The 24,048-nt window shown below is 33.8% G+C and overlaps 2 protein-coding genes across 2 annotated transcripts; one reads left to right on the forward strand and one right to left on the reverse strand.

The window, feature by feature from the left end:
• Nucleotides 1-370: 370 nt before the first annotated feature.
• Nucleotides 371-8,295, reverse strand: LOC124827729 (diacylglycerol kinase 5-like). The gene is made up of 12 exons (XM_047300853.2): nucleotides 7,810-8,295; nucleotides 6,936-7,058; nucleotides 6,694-6,822; nucleotides 6,278-6,363; nucleotides 5,688-5,811; nucleotides 5,268-5,316; nucleotides 4,455-4,537; nucleotides 4,215-4,282; nucleotides 1,821-1,895; nucleotides 1,385-1,472; nucleotides 1,112-1,228; nucleotides 371-1,022 (listed from the first exon to the last, which is right to left on the reverse strand). The coding sequence occupies exons 1-12, from the start codon at nucleotides 8,011-8,013 to the stop codon at nucleotides 705-707; spliced, it is 1,464 nt and encodes a 487-aa protein (XP_047156809.1). The 5' UTR covers nucleotides 8,014-8,295; the 3' UTR covers nucleotides 371-704.
• Nucleotides 8,296-20,764: 12,469 nt separating this feature from the next.
• On the forward strand, nucleotides 20,765-22,307 carry LOC124827658 (transcription factor MYB41-like). The gene is made up of 3 exons (XM_047300766.2): nucleotides 20,765-20,998; nucleotides 21,283-21,412; nucleotides 21,532-22,307. Exons 1-3 carry the CDS (start codon nucleotides 20,866-20,868, stop codon nucleotides 22,193-22,195), a joined length of 927 nt encoding a protein of 308 aa, XP_047156722.1. The 5' UTR covers nucleotides 20,765-20,865; the 3' UTR covers nucleotides 22,196-22,307.
• The last annotated feature ends 1,741 nt before the right edge of the window (nucleotides 22,308-24,048 follow it).

Here is a 24,048-nt window from a genome sequence, read left to right on the forward strand (position 1 = left end):
ATATTTCATCATCAAAATAAATATAATTATTTATTTATTTATATCATTTTATCATCAAATAAAATAATAATTATTTAATTTTATCTATAAAACATATTTTTTAAGTTATTATGCTTAAATCACATCATATAAAAAAATTTATTTCAAATAATCCCGAATATAATTTATATTTCTGAATTGTCTTTCAAATTTAAATTACACGTTATACAATCAAAAACATAATTTACATTACAGATTATTTTTTAAATATGTATTATAGATTATACAATCCAAAATATTTATGATTATATATCAAAACTATAATTACATCAAGAGTATAATTGAAATTAAAAAAAAAAAAACACAAGGGTGCAGGAAAAACAAATCCGGGTGCAAGAAGAAATTCCCAAGAATAGATTGATTTTTCTTCTAATAAAATCATTTTGCCCTAATATGCGCATGCCGGTTTCCTGAATACTTTCATAATCTCAGGTCAAAATTAGCCCTTATACATGCAGTCTACTTGAAATTATGTATTACAACTGCAATTGTTGTATCCCATCATCCCAATACATTTATCCTGTTTACTGTCATAATGCTTCAAGAATTGAGAATAATGATTTTCACATTGATAAAAGCCACAGATATTTGTAAGGGGTTAACTACTACTAATTAATAGGAAATTTGAGCTGCATAACACCATAATTGTCTTAATAATGAGGGAGCTAACTAAGACGAGAAGGGTCAATGTCATATGGGATTTTAAATGTATCTGCTGCACCAAACTTCCGAAATTCCTCTGATGGAGAGGCATCTTCATCACTGTCATCTTCCTCAACCTCATGGCGTGGTGATAAAGGATCATACATACTTTTAGACTTGCAATCAGCCGTAGATAGCATGCTAACCTGGCCAAGGTGAGAAATCTCAACCACAACTGTATCATCATCAACCGGAAGGGGTTGCTTCCAAGGCTCCCCGTCAATCCTCATGAATGTATGATCGGCAGCACCTTTCCGAAACTCAAAACGGATTCTGTGTGCCTAATGAACAAGGAATAGGCCAGATAAAAACTGCTATTTAACATTTTTTCAACAATCTTATAGCCATTATTTTATCGTATCACATATACCTGAGCAAGACGCGTTCCGTGTCCTTTTGGAGCATATAAAACAAGGCCATGCCACGCATTTCTAAAACCAACAATTTCTAGTAGGCCATCATCAACAAATGGTGGTGTCAAATCTCTCTGTATTCAATCAAGAAACCTTAGTTTTCTAACAGAAAACAGAAAACTAGCATGAGAGTATTATATATTCACCACTAGTACTTAATCTCAAAACTAGCAGGTAAGAAATATTTCGCAAAATACATAAAAACTGCAGCATTAGCATATGGAAATTACGTCACTCTGCTTTCTCCTGTTAGGTGTACCCCATGGATTTAGTCCACCAGAAAAGCTGGGCAAGTTAAGACATACAATTGACCTGATACTGTACATTCAATGGAAAATGTCATATTAGGCGTTATTCAGGAAGTAAACATATGCAGCACGCAGAAGACAACAGAGGGGATGCAGTAAAAGTAAATTTTTATAATTTATCTGGTCGTTTATAAAACATCTACGTACAATAAGTTTCCAATGTGAGTCCAAAAAACAATAGCAACCACCTTTAAAGCAATTTAGTTCTGAAAAATTATTATAAACAGCAATTGATTGTCTCTTGAAAGTTTGATCTTCGGCTAGTTGAAAATGCTATTCTTTAAATAACCTTATTTTTGTGATCTTAGCGTTTAAATGTTTCCCTTAAATATATGGCTAAATATATAAAATGATTTACCTAGGAGGTATGTGTAGGTCTTGCCATTCACCATGCCTTTTCATGAATTTTACTTTAGCCAGTTGTGCTATGTTCCTGCATTAGAAAGCAGATTAGATTAGCTTTATGTGGTAGGTACAAATGCATGCTTTATTAAACTAGCATACAAAACACTGTTTAAATTACTAGAAATGCTCTGAATCTCCTTTATCAAACACTGTTGCAATCCATCCTACATATGAATTTTACAAACTAAACAAGAAAAGGAAAAACAATCTTAAACAATCCTCAGCTTATGAGTGCTGATCACGTTTTGTTTCAACATGTATCATTGTCAATGGTACGCTCTGATAAATGGACCGAATTATACACAAGACTCAACAGACATAAGCAAACCAAATATAGGATACCATTAAGTTTTGTTTTACCATATTTGTTATCTAATTGACCACAACTAAATAAAGTTGGACTTTTGAAATAGCAGAGCGCTATTATTCTGATATAGTGCCAATATTTATTTCAAATGCTTGCTAGTTCCAAATCACTGGTGAGTGGCCACCATGACCAGCATTACCGCCACGCCAAAAACAAACTTTTAAAAGGTCGGGAAGCTACCTTGTAAATGTAAAAGTGGACATGGGTCAATTATGGAATCTACAATGATACACTTGAACTATGTAATAAAATAAAACTATTTTATTCTTAACAATCACATACATTACATTATCACCACCTCTATTTATAACATTCAAACCCTCTAAAATAAAGAAATAAAAATTGATTGAAATGAATAGAAGGATTCAAAAGATATTGTCTTCTGATCAATATAAAGATACTAAGGATATTTTTCTCCTAATAATTAGTTATTTAAAACATTTATCCTCAAGTTGATTAATGAATATCGATCATTCTCAACTTGTATATGACATCTTGAAATCTATCATGAGAAAACCCCTTAGTGAAAAAGTTTCATATTAGAAGTCAACGTGAGTTGTAACACAAGGTCTATGTCAAGATTATCTTTGATGAAATTAATGTTGATTTCAATATGTTTGGTCCTATCATGTGTACCGGATTATAAACAATACTTATGGCTGACTTGTTATCAAAGTAGAATTGCATACAGATGTCAACCTTTACTTTAAGGTCATCTATATTATTTTCATCTAGTCCTTCATATATACCTTGAGCAAGGCCTCAAAGTTAAGTTTTTGCACTAGAATGAGATACTCCATCATTGGTTCTTTTGTTTTTCAATATTACCATAATTTTTCCAAAATCAGTGATACATTATCATGCTTTGGGATTGAACCAGATACTCTTATATGTAATGCTTGAGCTTTTAAAATTTTAAAGAAGTCAACAAGGTGCAAGATCGGCTTTTTCTCAAAATCATTCTAACTAATTGATCAAAGTTACAAAGGTGTTTATATGAATATTTTAGGCAAAAGAAGAAGATCATGAAGATCAGTATTAAGAGTAAATTTTGATGATGATAAAAGCAAATCCAAGAACTCAAAGTGATGACAAAAGATATTGGAAGGCTTGTATTATATTTATGTATGTTCTTAATTTTTTGTAATAAGTCATACTAGTGAATAAATTATGTATAGGACTTAGCTTAGAGAATCACAAAGCGGCATGCACAAAATCACTCAAGGAAAGTTTTATTTTTCATAAAAAGTATGTGAATGATAATCAATTATGCAAATGAAATCCAGTTTTACACAAAAAGACTACATGATAATCGATTATTCATTTCTGGTAATAGATTATTATAGTCAGAAAATGTTTTTTGAAAAAATTTCTACGATAATCAATTATCCTTTGATATAACCCATTATCAGCAGCAGTTGTAACTTGACTCTCTAGGTTCTTGACTTAATTTTTGAAAGAGAAAGTCTATATATATTTGGCTAAACCTAATTGTGAAGAACTTTTCATTCAAAGGTTTAGAGTTGTGACTGTTAGATAAACTCTCCATGTTTGTGAGAAAGGGTTTTGAAAAACTTTTCATTCACCCCTCTTGATTTTGTCGAAACATAAATATTTTGTTGCACGATTCTAAAAATGAATATAAGTATAGGAAAGGAAACACATGATCAAAGCTACAAATGTGTCTGTTTTACTGATGAAAAAACCTGAATAAATCTTTATTCCCTTTCATTGTCTTAAATGGTCTAAGCAATGCACTTAAATATTACCAAATACATACTTGGATAAAGATCTTGGAAATCTAGAAAAATTCAGCACACTTAAAAGTTAAGACCTATTAAGAAAGATAGGAAAAATTGCAATAGAATGAAGATGGCTTAAAAATATATGGTCAAAGCATCAGGGTTCCATGTTAAGTGTTGATAAGTGGTTCTCGCATATTTCACAAATGCATACAATGACAGGTTTTAATGAACTGACCTATCGGCACGGTGCAAAAGAGGAGTAAGAAACCATCCTTGTGAGCATCCAAGCTTAGCATAAGTAGTCTAACGAGTGCATTCAAATCAAGACCAGAATATCAGTTTTTAAAAATTTCTGAACAAGAGTACATATCTCTTCCTTTCCTTTCAAGAGTGAGAAAGTCAAAGAAATACTGTCATCAACCAACTGCACATTATTTTAGCATATAATTATAGCACTGAAGGAACAACTGCATACCTGATTAACCAACTGGTTTTTGAATTTTTCAGGATTCTTCTTTCGTTCTGAATGAAATGCATAAGACACTTGAGCATCCATTCCTACAGTCAACAGTGGGTGATAATTTAACAAGCACTAAAGTAGGACAGATAAATAAAGGGTTAAATATGTTTTTAGTCCCTAAACTATTGACCGTTTCTGGTTTTCGTCCCTGTTTCAAAGTAAGGTACAATTTGATCCTCATTCTTTTCGAAACGTTCGTTTTAGTCCTCGAAAACTAAAGACTGTTTAAATATTTGGTCCTCATTTAGCAACAAATGAGGACTAAAACCAAAATTCCGAGGACTAAAACGAACGTTTCGAAAAGAATGAGGACCAAATTGTACCTTACTTTGAAAGAGGGACGAAAACCAGAAATGGCCAATAGTTTAGGGACTAAAAACATATTTAACCCATAAATAAAACTCCTCCAATATAATCAACCATCTAAACATTCTAAGAAAAGATAAAAGTAATCAGGCTATAAACAAGAAAAATAGCAATGCAGTTGACAATCAATGAATTTAATTTAATAGGAAGATTTGCTTAATATATTAGTACATTTTCACATTTACCTTATAGTTCAAGTTTTCTGTGTACATTTATTTATATTGGAACTTGCAGTGTCATTATTTGCTAAAACCTAATCTATAAGAGATCAATGGATGGAAAAGGCCAAATTAATGCAAGAAAGTGTCAATCAACTAATAATATTCTTCCATAAGTGGAAAACATTTTTAGAGTCCATGAAGTTTAGCCACAGAAGAGTCAGGAATAACTATTCTTACTTACCCATACTGAAGTAATTCCAAAATCCCCCACGAAACGTGTGGCAACCTTCCTGAAAAGCAGTTAACAACATCCTTTAAAAATTCAAAATTCAAATTGAGGGCGGCACAAAAATTCTTTGACAAGAACCGTCATTCCTCAGTTTCAATAACTGAACTCAATATTAAAACAAAATAGGAAACCCAATAATATCAGCAGAAGATTTTATTATACTTTTGAGCAGAGTCCCCCAAATAACAAGGTCCTAATCTCTATTTAATGGGACCCAAATGGAATAATGTTGAAAATAATGTGTTAAAAAGTGAGGTTCGAGTCACTAGAAAAAGAAGCATATAAAACTTTCATTGCAAAACACAAAAAAAATTAAGGTATTTTTCTCAGAAGATTGTGAAATAGTATTTAGTGACTCATGGAATGTCTTACCCTATTAAGCTCATCTGCTTCAGATACACGATGGAAGGCATGCAAAGAATGTGGTAGCTCAAGTGGTGGAATTGGATCACAGGAACCTTCTTTAGGAGCTCTCATTCTCATGAGAATGTGCCAGCTGAAGGTTAGGGAAGTGAAGAAAAAGTTATCAGAAAACAGCATTTTGTAGAATGTATGCAGAAACTGAATAAAAAATGTGTTAAACATTCATCTATTTGCTCTGGATCAAGGGGCATAAGGACTGAACTTGTGAAGTAGCTCAAAGTCTAAGAAAACACATTGCAGTAGTGTCAATGAATCGATTAAAACAAAAAGCTCTAGTTTTCAATTTGGATTTATTACAAAATCAACATGTCTACATCTATACACAGCTTTGCCATTCGCAACTATACTGTCATTCAGCCATGCAAACAATCAAACCAGGAATCATAACCTGGTCACATAAATTTATTTATCGAATATCAATTATAAGGAAATAGGAGTATTGTACTAAGAAAAATGACATTAATCTAAATGTCAGCCATCTAGGTATAAGAATAATAAAATAATCTCAAAAATTAAATACTAGACCCAGACAACATTACTTGTCAATTTTTATTTCCTTTGCCTTCATGACTTGATTTAAAAATGACTCTACTGATCCTTGATCTGTTGTTGGGTTCTTCTTCCCCTGTAACGCATAAAAAATGTGTTTACAGTCAATGACTGTTGAAAACTTCCTAACTTCTACCATAAATAGAAAAACATTAAAGGAGCTAGAAATCTTTATATATACAGGAAACAAACGGCTATAATATTAGGAAGAAAAGGTAAGAAGTTCAGGAATATGCCAACATAATAATATGCTCCATATTAAAGTATATCCAATCAAACAAAGAATTGGCAAAATAAAAACTTTCCATATAAAACTGTAGATCTAATACTATGAAGTTCATGACAGTGAAAAAACAGGTAGAGTATTCTACATGCACTATAAAGTTTCACTGTATGTTTTTCCTACCCAACCAAACGCAAAAGGCAGATTATTCCCTGTGCCCAGTGGCACAGTGGCAATAGGTGGAGGGTGAGATAATTTGAGATCACAAACAACTCCAAGAAGCCAGCCTGCTGTTCCATCACCCCCTGCAACCTAAAGTCAAGATACATCTCAGAAACTCAAACAAAGACCACAAGCATTAAATTTCTTCACAAACAAAATAAAAAGCTACTACCCATTAAATATTTTTTCTCATAAAAACTCACAATTAACTTCAATTTCTTCATGATCGTTTTAGCAAAGTGATCACCCTGCAGATTAAGGCTTTCCAAATTAGCATACACCGTTCTGAGAACCTCATCAGGCGCCTGCTCCCCCAAATCAAAAACCTGAAAAATTAGAACTTCATGAGTTTAATAACCTGACTTCTCTAAAGCGAGCTACTCAATTCAAAAGGTAAAGTAAATTTTATTAGTTGTTGATAATAATATCAACATCCATAATAAATCATATATGTGACAGAACACCAACGACTAATTTTCTTGTTCACCACTGAGATAAGATAGATTGTGTAAACCAAAAGTCACTCGAATCAAAACAACTTGATAAACTTCAAGGATCAGACCCTTCTGAATTGAGCAGCTCACTTAAGGGTGTATTTGGATTAAATTCAATTCTTCCATAGTTGATTCCGATTCCAATTCCAATTCCATGTTGAAAGTCAAAGCAACAAATACTTGCTTCCATTTTTTCAATTTTTGGATGTGAATTTAGATTCCAGAATCAATTATGGTCTCCAGACAATAATTAAAAGGGTAAATTAAAGCATGTCAACACGAGAAAGTCAATTATTAATATAAGTTGTTTTGACGCGAAAATCAATGGCTAATATTTCACGCCCATACGAGAATATTCACTTGAATTTTCTTCATTCAAAATCTCCACCATCAAAATCCCAAACCCGTTTATTCTACTATTTAAATTTCTTTCATAAGTTCCCAGACTAAAATCTCACTGCAAAAAATGTTACAGGAAGAGATCCAAACTCATCAAAAAGTCAACCAATCACAAACACGTCAGAATAGAACACCAACAGTTAATTTTCTAGATACGATATTCAATGTGAGGTTAATTATCAACCTGTTTTGGATTAAGTAAATTGCGATAGGTTTGGAGGAGATCTCCTCCGAGTTGACCGCCACTCCTGGAGTTGACAAAAACGAGGACGGGACACTCAGGCTGGTGGCCCTCATTTCCAACGTGAGAGCCCGGTACGAGAATGTGGTCGGGAATTATGAAGTTGCTGATGAAGGAAGAAGAAGCCATTGCCTGGTTTGATGCCATCTCACGTGCAGCAGCACAGAGAGACGAACAAATTGAGGCGAAAGTCACGTGACGTCGCTGCTATGTTCCTCCGATTATGTTCGAATTCAGTTTGGGAATTTGATGGGGCGAATGGTGAAAATTGGAATTGGGAGTGTGAGCAGAATAGAAATGAAGAATGCAAAGCATAAAGTTGAGATAAAAAGTCGAGTTGACCTGAACTGTGTGCAAAGGCAATGACAGCGTTGGAAAGGAACTACGAGGTTTCTTGTTTACGTGTTTGTTTGGTTTTTTGGGATCCCAGTGGGGTATACGGGTAAAAGAGACTGAAGTAGAGACACAGATATATACTCAAAAGCATAATATTATTTTTCTAATATATTGATTTTTATTGTTTGTCCTTTTCTTTTGTTATTTTGATATTGTTGTATAAAATTTTAGTTCTTGATCATTGAAAAAGTCTTACTGCTGTTAATTAATGATATTACACTTATAATATGGTGTTATCAGAATATAAAGGGTCACTTATCATATTGGCATGACATCTAATATATTACATTATCGTTGAGAATAAGAAGATGAGATAAAGAACAAAATAGTAAATTGAACATATTATAGAATTGATTTATATATTTAATATAAAACTACTTTTTTAAATTAATTTTACTATTTTTATGATGTTATCGAGTGCTATATCTGTAATAAGACCATATGCCTTTTCTAAAGCCCTGTACAATTAATAGCAGTATTTCTTGTGAAAGTAAATCACGATTCTTGAATATTTAAAATGACAATGCAGAAAAATACAAAATAGGTAGAGTACACTGAACAATTCTATGATCAAACGTAAGCAGAGAAAATCACATATGGTTGTTGATGTTCTTTTAAGGAAACACACCTTGCTTACGGTTTCGGTTGGGGTGTGGAGATCCCTTAAAACATTCCTGATAGTATCAAAAATTGGGTAGACGCTAAAGATGGGACGGACGAATACTGTAAACGTTATGTATCGGGCGAACGCACCCTGGCGGGCGGGCACTTGTCAAAGGCACTCGGACGCTCAAGTTAGTAATGTAACCGAGCGGTAAGTAATGCATGTATATATTGCATCCTGGTCTGAAGTCATACCTCAGACCTTTATTTATACTGGTTGTAATGGGTTTTTACCTTTCGTCGGCCTAATGACGGCCCAATCACACCTTAATCTCAATTAGGGGCTTTAATGAGCTTTTACTGTTTATAATCTAATCATGCGGTTTGTTCGGCCAGGATAGTCGGTCAGTATGGGTGGTCGCCCTGATCGGCCGGGGTATTTGGCCTGGTGTTGGCCTAAGAAGAACCGTTCGGTCTGGACCATGTGGTCGGCTCGGAAGGAGACCTTACGGTACCCTGGGTACCGTACAGTACATCAACCCCCAAGCCCGAGTATGATGTTAATGATGCGAAGGGTTTTAGTAGATGACCTTTCTAGAAAGGACGTTTGCCCTGGTTGGCCTTTGTTTCTAAGTCATCTTCGCTTGTTGGTGAGCGGATGGAAGATAAAGAGTTGTGCTTTGTTGAGGCCATTTGAGGCCAAGAATTTAAGGCCTTTGGGAGGTCGAGAATTTGGGGCCATCAGGGGCCAAGTTGAGGCTGAACGATAGAGGTCGTGAAGTTGAGACCAAGTTATGGCCGAGAAGTTGAGACCAATGGATGGTCGAATGATCGAGGCCACTCGAGGTCGAAAAGTTGAGGCTAGGCTATGAACGAGAGGTCGAGGTTGTGATGGCCGAGAAGTTGAGGTCGAGGAGGCCGATCAAGTGAGGCCGAAGAAGCCAAGTTGTTGAGGCCTTTGGAGGCCAAAAGCTTGAAACCATTTCCAGGCCGAACGGTTGAGGCCGCAGAGGCCGAGGAGTTGAGGCCTTTGAAGGCCGAAGAGTTGAGGCCGAGAAGGCCAAGTTGAGGCCAAGCAGTGGCCGAACGGTTGAAGGCGCGGAGGCCGATTTGAGGCCTTTGAAGGCCGAGAAGTTGAGGTCGAGAAGGCCACGTTGAGACCGTACGACCAAATGATCTGACGTTGATGCCAATTTTCACCATGTACCTGGAGACCTGGTTTAAGAAAGTACCTGATTACTACAACCGAACGGTTGAGGCCTTTAGAGGCCGAAAGCTTGAAACCATTTCAAGGCTGAACGGTTGAGGCTGTAGAGGCCGAGGAGTTGAGGCCTTTGAAGTCCGAGGAGGTGAGGCCGAGAAGGCCAAGTTAAGGCCAAGTAGTGGCCAAGCAGTGGCCGAACGGTCGAGGCCTATGAAGGCCGATTGGTTGAGGCCGTGGTGACCGAGAATATTGAGGCCTCTAAAGGCCGAATGGTTGATGCCAAATTTGGCTAGGTACCTGTGAGGCTAGGTTCGAGGAATTACCTTGGAGGTTGATCGGTCGGGTGCTAGAGGCCAAACTTGGCTAAGAGGTTGAAAAGCCAAATGACTGAGCAAGGGAAGTCGAGAGGACGAAAAGTGGAGACCGAATGATCGTGCGAACAAGGCCAAGTGGCCAAGTAGACAAGATTGAGTTGTCGGGTATACGAGGCCGAGTGTAAGAGGCCGAAAGTTTGAGTTGACGTTCTTCTGAGGCCAAAATGTTTCGGTTAGGGTGTGGAGATCCCTTAAAACATTCCTGGTAGTATTGAAGATTGGGTAGACGCTAAAGATGGGGCGGACGAACATTGTGAACGCTACATACCGGGCGAACGCACCTTGGCGGGCGAGCACCTGTCAAACACGCTCAAGTTAGTAATGTAACCGAGTGGTAAGTAATGCATGTATATATTGTATCCAGGTCTGAAGTCATACCTGAGACCTTTATTTATACTGGTTGTAATGGGATTTTACCTTTCATCGGCCTAATGACGGCCAAATCACACCTTAATCTCCATTAGGGGCTTTAATTAGCTTTTACTATTTATAATCTAATCATGCGGTCTGTTCAATCGGGATGGTCGGTTAGTATGGGTGGTCGGCCTAGTCGGCCGGAGTATTTGGCCTGGTGTTGGCCTAAGAAGAACTGTTCGGTCTTAAGAATAGTCGTTCGATCTGGACCATGTGGTCGGCCAGAATGATTGGCCTGATGATTGGCTCAGACTGTCAGCTTGGAAGAAAACCTTACCGTACCGTACAGTACACTTACTATGATTGGAACAAAATTCTTAAGTTTGATGATAAAAAGAATTTTATTAAAATGATGACAACCAATCTTGGGTTTTTCTAGGGTTCTTTAAATAGTCACCAAATTTATTTTCAACTAGATTAGAAAGGTAAAAGATTTTATGTACACAAAGGATCTATAAGGGAGCAACTCATAAAAATATGTGAGGGTATATTAAAGAATATGATTGGGCTTTGAAAACTTTGGAGATTTTGAATGATAATTTCTTTTGATTACACTTGAGAAAGGGTAATGAAAGTTTGATATATAATTTTTTATACCCATTTTCCATTTACTATTTTAATTTTTAAGTTTTTTTTATAAATAAAAGTTCACTTTTTAAAGAATATTTTATTTCTAAACCTACGTTGTCAAGTGCTTTTTCTTTCCCTTTAAGAAAGAAAATACATGTTTAAATATTTTTAAAAAAGTGGATCACTTGTCTAAAGGCTTAAATTTAAAGTTCAATTATACGTCCTTTAATTTGTTTCATCCTGCATTCCACCAAATTTCTTTATGCACTCCCTCAATCGGATTTTGCTTTTCGGAACACACGAGATCAATTTCAAAAATATATTTTGGGTGTTGCTCCCTCCACCACCACTCGTTCTCCCTCCACCACTCCATTCATGTTTTATTCCTTTCTTTATTTTCTCATTCCTATTTTACTCTTAGTAAAATTTTAAGGTTAATTATTTTTAACCTCTACTCACTCCAATCCTCTATATGTATACAACGACAATTCTTCTTCCTCTTTATCGTATGTCCCCTCATTGTTTCATTGTGCTCTTCTTCCTCTTTTTCACGTTCCACTTCTTCCTCTCATTCTTTAATTGTGATAGAATTGTGGTCTCAGAGTGTAGTGGACTTTCATTAGCTGATGTGCTTAGTGAGAGATTGCAAGTGGTGGTGGAAGCAATTGATCAGTCGTGCCAAGATCGGTGTGTGGTGGTGGTGTGGTGGTGCTTGAAGGATTCGTCGTGAAGGTGCGCAATAAATCTTAAAAAAATAAACGTATAATCTTTAAACGGATATGAGCATCCCTCAGCGGATGTCAACATCCGTTTAAGGGAAAACAGATGTCGATATCTGTTTTGCCTTAAACGGATGTTGACATCCGTTGACGGATGCTCACATCCGTTTAAAGTTACATGTTTATTTTCCAATTTATTTTTATTAGTTTATTTTTTTATATTAATTTTGGAGATATTTTAATAATGTAATTTATATGTTTTGATGTATTATTTTTTAATATATTTTTTATGTATTTTAATAATGTATTTTTGAAGATCTTTATTGTTATTAGTTTATATTTATATTTTTTTGTATTTTGCAGTTATATATAATTAGTTTTTTGTTTTAATGTTTTTTGTACAATATATATTTTTTATATATGGTTTTTGTATTCTTTAACAATTTTATAATTATATAAAAAATTATTTATTAGTTTAATTATATGAAATATATAATTTTATTATATTAATATTTTTGTAATTAAAACAAACGGATGTGGTGGAATGGGGTAAGAATCTGAAAAGAAAGAGAAGGAGAGTTGGGAGGTGGGGCTCAGTGAAAAGTAAAAATGGGTAAAAAGATAGGATTGAGTTTAAAGTAAATAAATAGGGTTAAAATAAAAAAGGTTATTTTTGTAGTTAAAATTTTTTTGCAAAAAGGTTGGGGAGGTGGAGGGAGAAGTGGTGGTGGTGGAGGGAGCAAAACCCATGTCTTTTTGGAAGACACTTTTTCCACCTCTATTCTGGATCAAACTTTCCGAAAGCTTACAAATGGGGTACAAGAAGAAATTTGATATGGTGTAGAAAGAAATACCCTGTACTTTATAAATAAGGAAAGATAATGATTCAATCTTAATGGTTATGGATAGATTTTTAAAAATAGTCCATTTTATTCCGGTCATTAAGTTGATGATGTGTATCATATTATAAATTTCTTCTTTAATGAGGTTGGGTAACTCTATTACTTTTAAGAAGTATTATGTATAATAGATATTAAAAATTCTTGAATATTTTTAAAATACATTTATGCAAAAATGTGAAATTAAAATCTTAATTTTTATTGCTCATCATTCCCAACTTGGTAATCAACATAAAGGGTCAATATAACTATTTAGATGCACAATTACTAAGAACCTAAAAAAATAGTAAAAACGTTTACTTTTTGTTAAGTTTTCGTATAATAGAGTGGTTAACAACTTATTATTCTCCTTTTGAGGTTATATATGGATTAAATCCATTAAAATCTGTTATAGTTCTTCTTGATTATAACTCTATGATATGCTATGGTGGTTTTGAGAAAGCACAATTTGTAGAAGAATTACACTATTGTCAAAGCAAAAATTGGGAAGAATGTTGGTTAATCATCAAATCCAATAGTAGCTTTATCTCTGAGTTCTTTTCGAACATGTATATAAAATTACACCACTCATGGTGAAAAAAAAAATACAACCATTTTGGCTTTTACATTTTCTTCAAGCCCATTTCATATACACACTAAGATGACTTCCAAAAATCTCCATTTACATTTCCATCTTTCCAAATTTATAAGTTTTAAGGATCAGAACATGCAACAACAAAAAAGTAATTCTAAAAGAAGAAAAAAAAATCAAAGAAATGTGTGAAACCACAGTGTATGCGTTAATTATGCATGCAAACTAACAATGAAAGTAATGTAGAATATGCAGAAGTAGAATGCATCACTTAACTACTCTTACCCTTTGTTTGGTGACAAAAATAGAGTGAACAAGAATAGAAATGTAGAAAATAAAAAAAAAAACAAATAAAGTCAATACGTTTGTTTGAAGAAAAATAAGAAATGAAAAAATTGGAAAGGAGAGAGGATTATTAATTATTTTCATTTTAATTTTGCTTTGTCTTTAGGGCTTGATTAGTATTTAGTCTTTATATTTAGGCTTTTATTTATTTTGGTTCTTACATTTTATTTTATTTAATTGAGTCTACATTTTTTAAAAAAAAATTAATTAAATCTCTATTTTTGTTTAAAAGTTTCAATAAACATAATGAGTTGTTCTTCATTTATAATCTGCTAACAAAATATATACTTTAGTCACTATTAGATCAACATTTTGAGAGTTATGACTTGTAGTCTCTATTATTTTGAGAGGTTGCATAGAATTTTGTTAATATTATCAAAATTATCATAAACCTTACCTAGTGATCTTAACTCATTGAGATGGTTTGGAATCTGTTGAACATGATTTGCATATTCGCAAGAAGAACAACATGTATTGTGTGGTCAACAAATAGAGGTTGTTCTTTTAACTTCATTAAATCTTTCATATGTGATAATAAGGGTGTCACATATTTTCTTAGCGCTTGAATCCATAAATTTTTCTATATTCTTTTTCAAACTTGTGAACTTTGAAGATAAGAAAATACCTTTTTTTTGTCTGACCATCTCTTTCTCATCAGTAACTCACCCTCTTCATTACACCTCTTCATTAAGAGGTATATAGTTTTCGTTTCCAACTATATTCCACATGTTAATATAACATGATTCAGAATAGAAAAATGATTTTTTGACACACTTAAATATTTTACATTCATTTGACATTACGCTTACTTATTTTTTATTTTACTCTTTTCTTTCTTGAAAAAACAAAAATAATACTTTGACACACATGTTTGCTTTTCACATTCAAATGACACAATGGGTTTCACTTTTTTTTTAATATTTATTAAAGATGAAAGGGTAATTTTGGAAGAAATAATTGAAAAATAGAGTGTCAATTGAATGTTTTTGCCACGTGAGCGTGTCAATGTATTAGTATCCTCGAAAAATTACAAAACTTTACACTTTTTGAATCATTTTACCTTTATATCTTGTGTCAAATGAACGTAAAAATATGTCATAGTACCATTTCTCTTCAGAATGTTATCATTCTCTATTTCTAGTAGTTGAATTGTTCCTCCTTAAAAAAAATACGGTAAATAACGTAGTATTTGTTTTCCATCGAAAAAAGAAACTTTCCTCACGTCAATAACTAACCACTAAGAGTACCGCTTAACTCTCTGCATAATTTTTTTTGTTAAGAAAACCCAAATACATACTTTTCAAATCTAATTGATCCAGTTTCATAGAAAGAAACTTCAAAGTTGATTGCAATTTTGAAACTATTGGCCAATGAGAAAACACCGTATCCATACAATGAACTTAATGAAGCTAACATCAAAGTGATGGTAGATCAGTAATTCAGGGAAGCAATCGCCATCAAGCTTTTCATTTTCCGCCAAGTAACTATCGGTAGCGGGTTATTATATATGTGATCTTCAATGTATATGATTAAACCAAATAATTATACCAAAATTTATACAAGTTAAGTATTAAAACTAAATTTATCCTAACTCATTCTATAAACAACCCCGAAAGAAGAAAAAAATGGAGAAGTTTGTAGATGTGAGCGATAAAATATGACAATATTTAAAGAAAGAAAGTAGAAAAACATTGAACCAAATAACGTTTGACCTACATCATACAGTGTTAGATAGAGGTTGATGAAAATCTGGACCTAATTTCAAAGCATTTTGAACGCAGAATAAGGCAATGCTAGCCAGCATTAAGCAACCAACACCTTACTTGCTGTGAAGAACAAAATAAATTGTCACATGGCTGACTTCATTTCTGGACAAGGTAATGACACCTGTAATTGATGCTGTTTTACTCCTTTTAAGGTCTCCTACCATGGAAATTTCTCTACTCATCCAAAAACTTGTGGAGAAGAAGGTGACACATCATAACACCATTTTATTAACACAACAAAACTATAAACTTTTCAGAATTGACTAAAGTAAAAAACTCAAATGGTAGTTGATTAAATAAGGAATGTTTTATTTAACAGAGGGAATTCATTAATTCTCTTCATCATGTTGATATAAAATTTGCTAATTAAGAATAATTTAATTTTTTAAATTCATTTTGTATTGATAAATATTAATAATTCGTTTAATATTATGGATTTAATTCTATTCAGTGATAATTTAAAATCTTACATAATTCTTGACATTATATAAAATCGTTAGTACGAAGAAGTACTATTGTCGTTATTATAATGATAATAAATCTGTTATTTATATATCTTTTTCCTTTCTTCATGATAATGATAAGGAAAACTATGTTGTTCCAAATTGCATTTCAAAAATGTGTAATGTATTGCACAATATAAGGCCAAATTGGAGTAATAATGATTTTAAATTTTTTGTTTAGGAAATAAATTATTAGAGTTGAAAAACAAACGAGTGGGTGTGGGAAGATTTTTGACCAAAGAACATCCTTTTTCTGACCCAAAACAACAATCGTCACGCTTACATCAGAATCGAATAGAAAGAAAAAAATGAAAAAGTAATCTTCACCAAACAGTAATTTTTGCAGCACATTTGTTTTCTTTTAATTTCTTGGAAAAAGCACCAGTTTAATGTTTTAGAAAAAATTTCAAAGCGGATAAATTTAAAAAATAATTATAATTATATTAAGATAACATGAATATGTTGGAGAAATGGTGTGAAAGTAAATAATTTAGTTTAAAGAATTTTAAAAGTTGAAATTATCGTATTTATAACATTTTAAATTGAAGTAGTAAGTGACACGAGTTCAACTTAAAAAAATCTTTATATTAAAGTTGTTTCATCCTAATAACCTAATTTCTTTTAATAAAATCATGCGACTTATCCATACATGTAATTATTTTTAAATCTATTAATTTTTTGTAATTTAAAAAAAAAATCACAAGGAGACTCAGTAAACCTAAAACATGTGATGTAAAGTGGAAGAAAAAATTACTCTTATTAATTGAACGTGATCACTGGATTAAGTCTAAAATTCAGAAATACAATCCTCTAACTTCGAAAAATGTTACTAAGTTAAAGATAACACCACCGTACACACCAAGAAGAAAACGTGATAAGTTTTATATTAGTCACTTTTTGAAACCTTTCTCTCCCCTTCACACCCTTGTAGAAGTTTTATGCATAGTCAAACGAAACCCCACAAGGAAGCAGTGTAGTGAAAGAGAAACAGTGGAGCATATTTTCTGCAAACGTTGTTAAGGAGATTTAACAACCGTACCGTCCATGATTCTACACAATACGTAAAAACTGTAAGGTCAAGCAAAAAAGTTCAAAAATCGTTTTCTACCTGCTTCTCTTCACTGGTTTTACAATGGAAAAAGTCAGCTCCCTTGCATGTCCTTTTCAGTTTTGAATTTCGTTAACCCTGTTCTGTCCTATAACGTCACGTGCCATGGTTTCATATGTGCCCATATGAGATGCGTAAACCGTACATGGATGCAAGTATTCTACGGATATGTATTCATTGTGAAAGAAAATCTAGACAGAATACTATACATTAATTCTACTTCTATATATGAGGACCGACATCATTCTTATTATAATCAGATGTTTCTGATATCTGACACTCTTTTATACTTATCGAACACATGTATGGTGACACTTTTAATTAGATATTAGTTAAAACAAAACTTTTTTGTTAATTTGGACATTTAATTCAATATATATACTCAACTTTGACCAACATTTCTATATATAGATAGATAGGCTAAGAGTAATATATGTTAGTGTGTGTTAGGGTATAAGGTGGGAGGTAATGAGAAGGAGAAGAAAGGTAGGATGGAAGTGAGGCCGAATGGTATTGACCGTAAAGACCGAACGGTGGAAGGCATGGAGAGGTTAGGCCGAACGGTGGACAAAAAGGGAAGTGAGGCCGAACGGTATTGACCGTAAAGGCCGAACAGTGGAAGACATTGAGAGGTTAGGCCGAACGGTGGACAAAAGGGAAAGTGAGGCCGAACGGTATTGACTGTAAAGGCCGAACGGTGGAAGACATGGAGAGGTTAGGCCGAACGGTGGGAAGCAAAGAGAATATTCAGTATAAGTTAATTAGAGTAAATAAATATAGTATAAGTCAATTAGAGTAAATAAATATATATTCAAGGAAATATTCAATATAAGATATTTATAATTAAGGATATATGTTAGGATAATATATGAGGAGATATTTATATTAAATATAGGGATATTTATATTAAATGCAGATATATTCTAGGGAAATATTTAATAAGAGATGTGCGGGAAATAATTAGTATAAATAAAGTTAGAGTCTAGGGTTAAAGGTATGTTTTTTATTATTGAGTTTTGTGACAGACATTATTGTCTTGTGAGGGAGGTTATGCTCTCAAAGTAATTGAAGGAGGTTATGCTCCCAATTATTGTTTACTCTTGTTTATTCAGATATTACCATCAATAAAAGAGATTCATTCATCTATTGTCATTCGTTTATTGTTATGTTACGTGTGAAAGAGTGTGAAAGGTTGTATTTGGCTAGTTTACGTACTCAGGTATGTAACAATTGGTCCGACCTGCCGGATCATCATGGAGGGAAGAGTGAATGTCATTGAAGGGAAATTAGAGGTCATAGAAATCTTCATGGGCGGATTGCAGACGACAGTCCAAGAGCTAGTGAAGATGATGGGGGAGCGCGGTCGACGACATGAGGGGAATTCGGAGGACAGTCAAGGGTCTGTCAACGGGAGAAAGGAGGAGGAGGGTAAGAAAGACGATGGCGGGCTAGATGGGGGACACCGAGAGGAGCAGCCGATTTGGAGGAAAAGGGTCGATTTACCCGTTTTTGAAGGGATTGATCCGTTGAATTGGATCAATAGAGTGGAAAAGTTCTTTGAACTACAAGGAGTATCGGAGGAAGAAAAGTTGTGCCTATCTTATATCAGCATGGAGGGAGTTGCTAGACACTGGTTCAGTTTCTGGAGAGAGAAGGCCAGGGACAGTTCATGGGGAGGATTGAAGGAGGCGATGGTGAACCGATTTGGAGGAAGGAGTCGGGGAACAGTCTTCGAGAGGTTGGCGGCCTATAAACAAGCAGGCACCGTGGAAGAGTATATCCAAGGTTTTGAAATCTTGGTCGGCCAAACGAAAGCAATACCCGAAGCACAACTGATGGGGTATTTTATGGCAGGCTCACAGGAGGGGATCCGTATCCGAAGGAGTTGATGGTCACCATGAGAATTGCAAGGGATGCCAAGGAGGCCCAGGGCAGGACAAAGGATGAGAATTGGAGTGTGACAAAGAACCCGTCACCTTTGGAACGAACGAACGGTGAGGAGACACGACCTGGAGTAAATCGTTACAACCCAGGCCGATTGCGGTCTGAAGTCAATCACTATAACTCAGGCCGATCCGGAGTCGCCGAGAGTGTGGGGTCCGTACGGAAGGAAGGTAGTGATAATAATGGGAGAAACACCAGGAATATGCCTTATTCAGAAGCCATAAAACGAAGAGAAGAGGGAAGGTGTATCAGGTGTGAGGGACCGTTTGGTCCTTGTCACCACTGCCTGGACAGGAGTTTGAGAGTCCTGATATTGGCAGAGGACGAGGAGGAATTTCCACCACCCAAACCTCCAGACCTGAATTGATAAGGAGCCATGAGATCAAGCTCCCCCAATCCAACCTTGGGGACAAGGTTGTTTTGCAGCAGGGTGTAATGTTAGGGTATAAGGTGGGAGGTAATAAGAAGGAGAAGAAACATAGGAGGGAAGTGAGGCAGAACGATATTGACCGTAAAGGCCGAACGGTGGAAGGCATAGAGAGGTTAGGCCGAACGGTAGACAACAAGAAGCGACCAGGCCGAACGGTGGGAAGCAGAGAGAATATTCCGTATAAGTTAATTAGAGTAAATAAATATATATTCAAGGAAATATTCAATATAAGATATTTATAATTAAGGATATACGCTACGATAATATATAGGGAGATATTTATATTAAATATGGGAATATTTATATTAAGTGCAGATATATTCTAGGGAATATTTATATTAAATGCAGATATATTCTAGGGAAATATTTAATAAGAGATGTGCGGAAAATAATTAGTATAAATAAAGTTAGAGTCTAGGGTTAAAGGTATGCTTTTGATTATTGAGTTTTCTGACACACATTATTATCTTGTGAGGAAGGTTATGCTCTCAAAGTAATTGAAAGAGGTTATGTTCCCAATTATTGTTTACCCTTGTTGATATTACCATCAATAAAAGATATTCATTCATCTATTGTCATTCGTTTATTATTTTGTTACGAGTGAGAGAGTGAGAAAGGTTGTATTTGGCTAGTTTAGTTACTCAGGTACCTAACAGTGTGTATGCTACCTCTTTAATTTTTTAGAAAATGAACTTTTGTTAATCTGCTAAAAATGTGATTCATAATTCTACTTCTACCATGTTAATCTCCTTTTGGTTTCAAGTCCAATGCAACGATGTAATGGTTAGATTAATAGATAAGACATTGTTTTTGTCAAGATATCAAACACATGACGTATATAAACCGTGTATGCAATTTACTGTATGTATAATACACGTATATATATTATAACACATACATAATGCATTGATGAGTATCTTCGCTGAGCCTGAGAGAGACATGTGTCAAATGGTCGGCGCCAAATCCTTTTGACTTTGAACATCTTACACTGCTTTCCTCAGCTATAAAAGCATTGTCGTCTCAGCCATCACCACAAGCAACAGAACTTCACTTTCTGTGTCTTTTTGTGGCAAGAAATATTAAGTTTTCTACCCTTTTGGCTTATTGGAACCTTCCTGCACCGTACTCCACTTTTCATCTATATACTTTGAAAATGGGAAGAGCTCCTTGCTGTGACAAGAATGGACTCAAGAAGGGTCCATGGACACCAGAAGAAGACCTTAAACTCATCAAGTACATTCAGACTCATGGACCAGGCAATTGGAGATCCCTACCTAAAAGTGCTGGTTTGTTATTTCCTTCTCCCTCCCTTTTCATTAGCATTTACCAATAACACATTGTTTTGTTATAGGAAAGATTAGTCATACTAACTTAGAAGATATCATTTTTGTTTCGAAAAGATGTAAATGTTGTAATATATATCAAATTCTCCTAACAAAATATTGCTTGGGTTGACCTTGAGTTTGAGAAACACCATTTTTGTTTATACTAACATGTTTTCAACACATACACGGTTTTCTTGTTCTATCTACTCGATTGTTACTATTCACTAACACATACATTTGACCAGGTCTACAAAGGTGTGGCAAGAGTTGCCGCCTTCGATGGACAAATTACCTTAGACCTGATATTAAGAGAGGAAGATTCTCCTTAGAAGAAGAAGATACGATTATTCAGTTGCACAGTATCATGGGAAACAAGTAAGAACTATCTACGACCATTTTCCTTCATATATATCAGGATCTGTCTAATAAGCTTCAATATTATAGATTGGTACGAGTTTCTGATCAATAATATGGTTAATTTCTGGTTTACTTAGATGGTCATCTATAGCAGCTAGGTTGCCAGGAAGAACTGACAATGAAATAAAGAACTATTGGAACACACACATTAGGAAGAGGCTTCTTCGTATGGGAATTGATCCAGTTACACATGCCCCACGCCTTGACCTGCTAGACATGTCATCTATTTTAAGGACAGTGTTGAATCCCTCCCTTAACATGCAAGGCTTCTTAGGAGGAGCTCAAGTTTTGATCAACCAAGGCTTGTTAAACCTTGCTGCTACAGCCTCTCTTCTAGAGAATCAAAATTTGGCTTCACACAATTACGTACAAAGCCAAGTTGCTCAACCACTGGACATAACTCAGCTTCAAAGTTTGGAAGGATTCTCTGGCACCGTGGAAAACTTTAGCTGCTCAAATTCTCCTTCGGGTGATGAGAACCTTGTTTTGCAACAAAACCAAGTTGATTTGTTAGGTAACCATGTTTTTGCGCATTCCATGAAAAATGCAGAGCTGAAAAAGGGGTATGACTCGGCTATGCCTACGCCTGAGTCAAGTCCAAACCAGTTGAATTCATCATCCAACTATTTGAGAAGTGGCGGGGAGGAAGAGAAGAATAGTTTTTGCAGTGACTTGTTCGAATTTGATATTCCAGAGGGTTTAGACATTGCTGATATTTTTTGTACTGTCCCAGAGTGTTAATCTGTTAGAAGTTATCTGAAGGAGTGGCTTGTGTTGCCCCTTTTGGATGCATTGTTGCGTGTATATACATTCCAGTATTTTGCAGTTGAATTTTGTTGTTCATACAATTGGATGTTCATGTTCCTTGGTTTGTTTTCATACGTGAAATTTTGACTTTTGAGAAGATTGTTGGAGTTTTGTATTTTCACCTTCTGTTGAATATATTGTATCTCATTTTGTAAATAAGTCAACATTCTCTGATCTTTTTCACAAAATTTCATAAAGTTATACTTCCTTTGAATTTAAATATAACACTTTTTTTTAGTTTTCTCTTTTATAAAATTGTCTTTTGTTTGTGTGGTATTGAATATTTTCATCTGAATATTTTTAAATGACTTTAATTGATAACTGAAATTTTCTGTATGAATTGTTTCAATATATGTGGAATAGGGATTTTTAGAGATTAAATGTATTAAAAATTAATATTTTACAATTGTTCTCTCACAATATTCATTACGGAAAGTAATGAAATAGGAATAAATAGTTAGTCTCAATAATTTTAAGGATAATTTTGAGAACTATTATAATTATTGATTATTTAACGTTAATAAATTAATTACTTTTCAAATAGATGCTAATTAATTATCCATAATGTAGTTATAGCATTTTAAAAATATTAAGTTAATTAATATTATCAATTTCTAAGGAAATATTAATTAATTGACCTCATTCTCGTAAATCATAAATGATATATTTATCGAGATAGAAGAATTATTTTCGAAAAATGATTTTAATAATTGATATTTATTTATTTTTTGTTAGTTTATGTAAAAAAAACAATGAGTTGTATTTGTGGTGCTCTCAAAATGGGTAACCTGGCTCGACCTCTCCGACTCACTACGGATTGGTCACTTAGTGAGTCAATCCAACCCGGGTCACTTATTAGCGAGTTAAAAAAATTCGAATCTGTCCCGACCCACCACAGGTTGGTGGGTTAAACGGGTTAGCTCACTAGCTTACTTAATTATAAGTTTTTTTCAAATAAAAAAAGTTATAACTTTTTTAATTCAAATATAAATAAATTTCACTTTAAAATTATGTTAAACTCCCAAGACAATTCAAAATAAATAAAAAAATATTATATGCGTAATCCAAAAACAAGCACAAAAGACAAACAAATAAGTTTTTAATATTGATAATTTTTGTATCACTTGTCCATTTATAATATTAGAGTCTTGAATAAAAAATCTATAATATTTTTTTCTCTTTAAACATCTTTTTTTATCGTCATTTACAATATAATAAAAAAATGCTAAATAATAATATTGAAACACAAAATAATAAATAATTAAATTAAATTAGGTGGGTTGGTGAGTCAACCCAACTCACCACAGGTTCAACTCGGATGAGTCGGATTCTAAGTAAGTCAGGTTGAAAACTAACCAGTATAAAAGAATTACATTTTTTTCAAATTCAACCTAACTCTAACCTGTAGTGGACTAGGTTGGCTCGAGAGTTACAACTCATTTTGATAGCACAATATTTTCTAACTTATTATAATATTAATTATTGATAGAAATTATACTTAATGTTAGATATTATTATGTATCTTGAAATAGTAGTTCATGTCTTAAATTACATCAGTTATTTGTCACGAAAAAAATTATTAAAATAAAATAAAAGAAAAAAGTTAATTATTTTTTATTTTATATTTTTAGTTTTACAATTTTTTATGAAAAACTTTTAGAATAAAAACCTTAAATTTGTGTTGAGTTTAACTCAATTTTCTGAAATAAAGTGCATATAGAAGTTTTTATATTGTTCAATTCACGTGGATAAAAAATTGTGTTCCTTTTTGTCAAGATGACCGTGTT

The sequence above is a fragment of the Vigna umbellata genome, chromosome 6 (genome assembly GCF_029865625.1).
Source record: "Vigna umbellata cultivar VRB3 chromosome 6, Vumbellata_1.0, whole genome shotgun sequence".
Lineage (NCBI taxonomy): Eukaryota > Viridiplantae > Streptophyta > Magnoliopsida > Fabales > Fabaceae > Vigna > Vigna umbellata.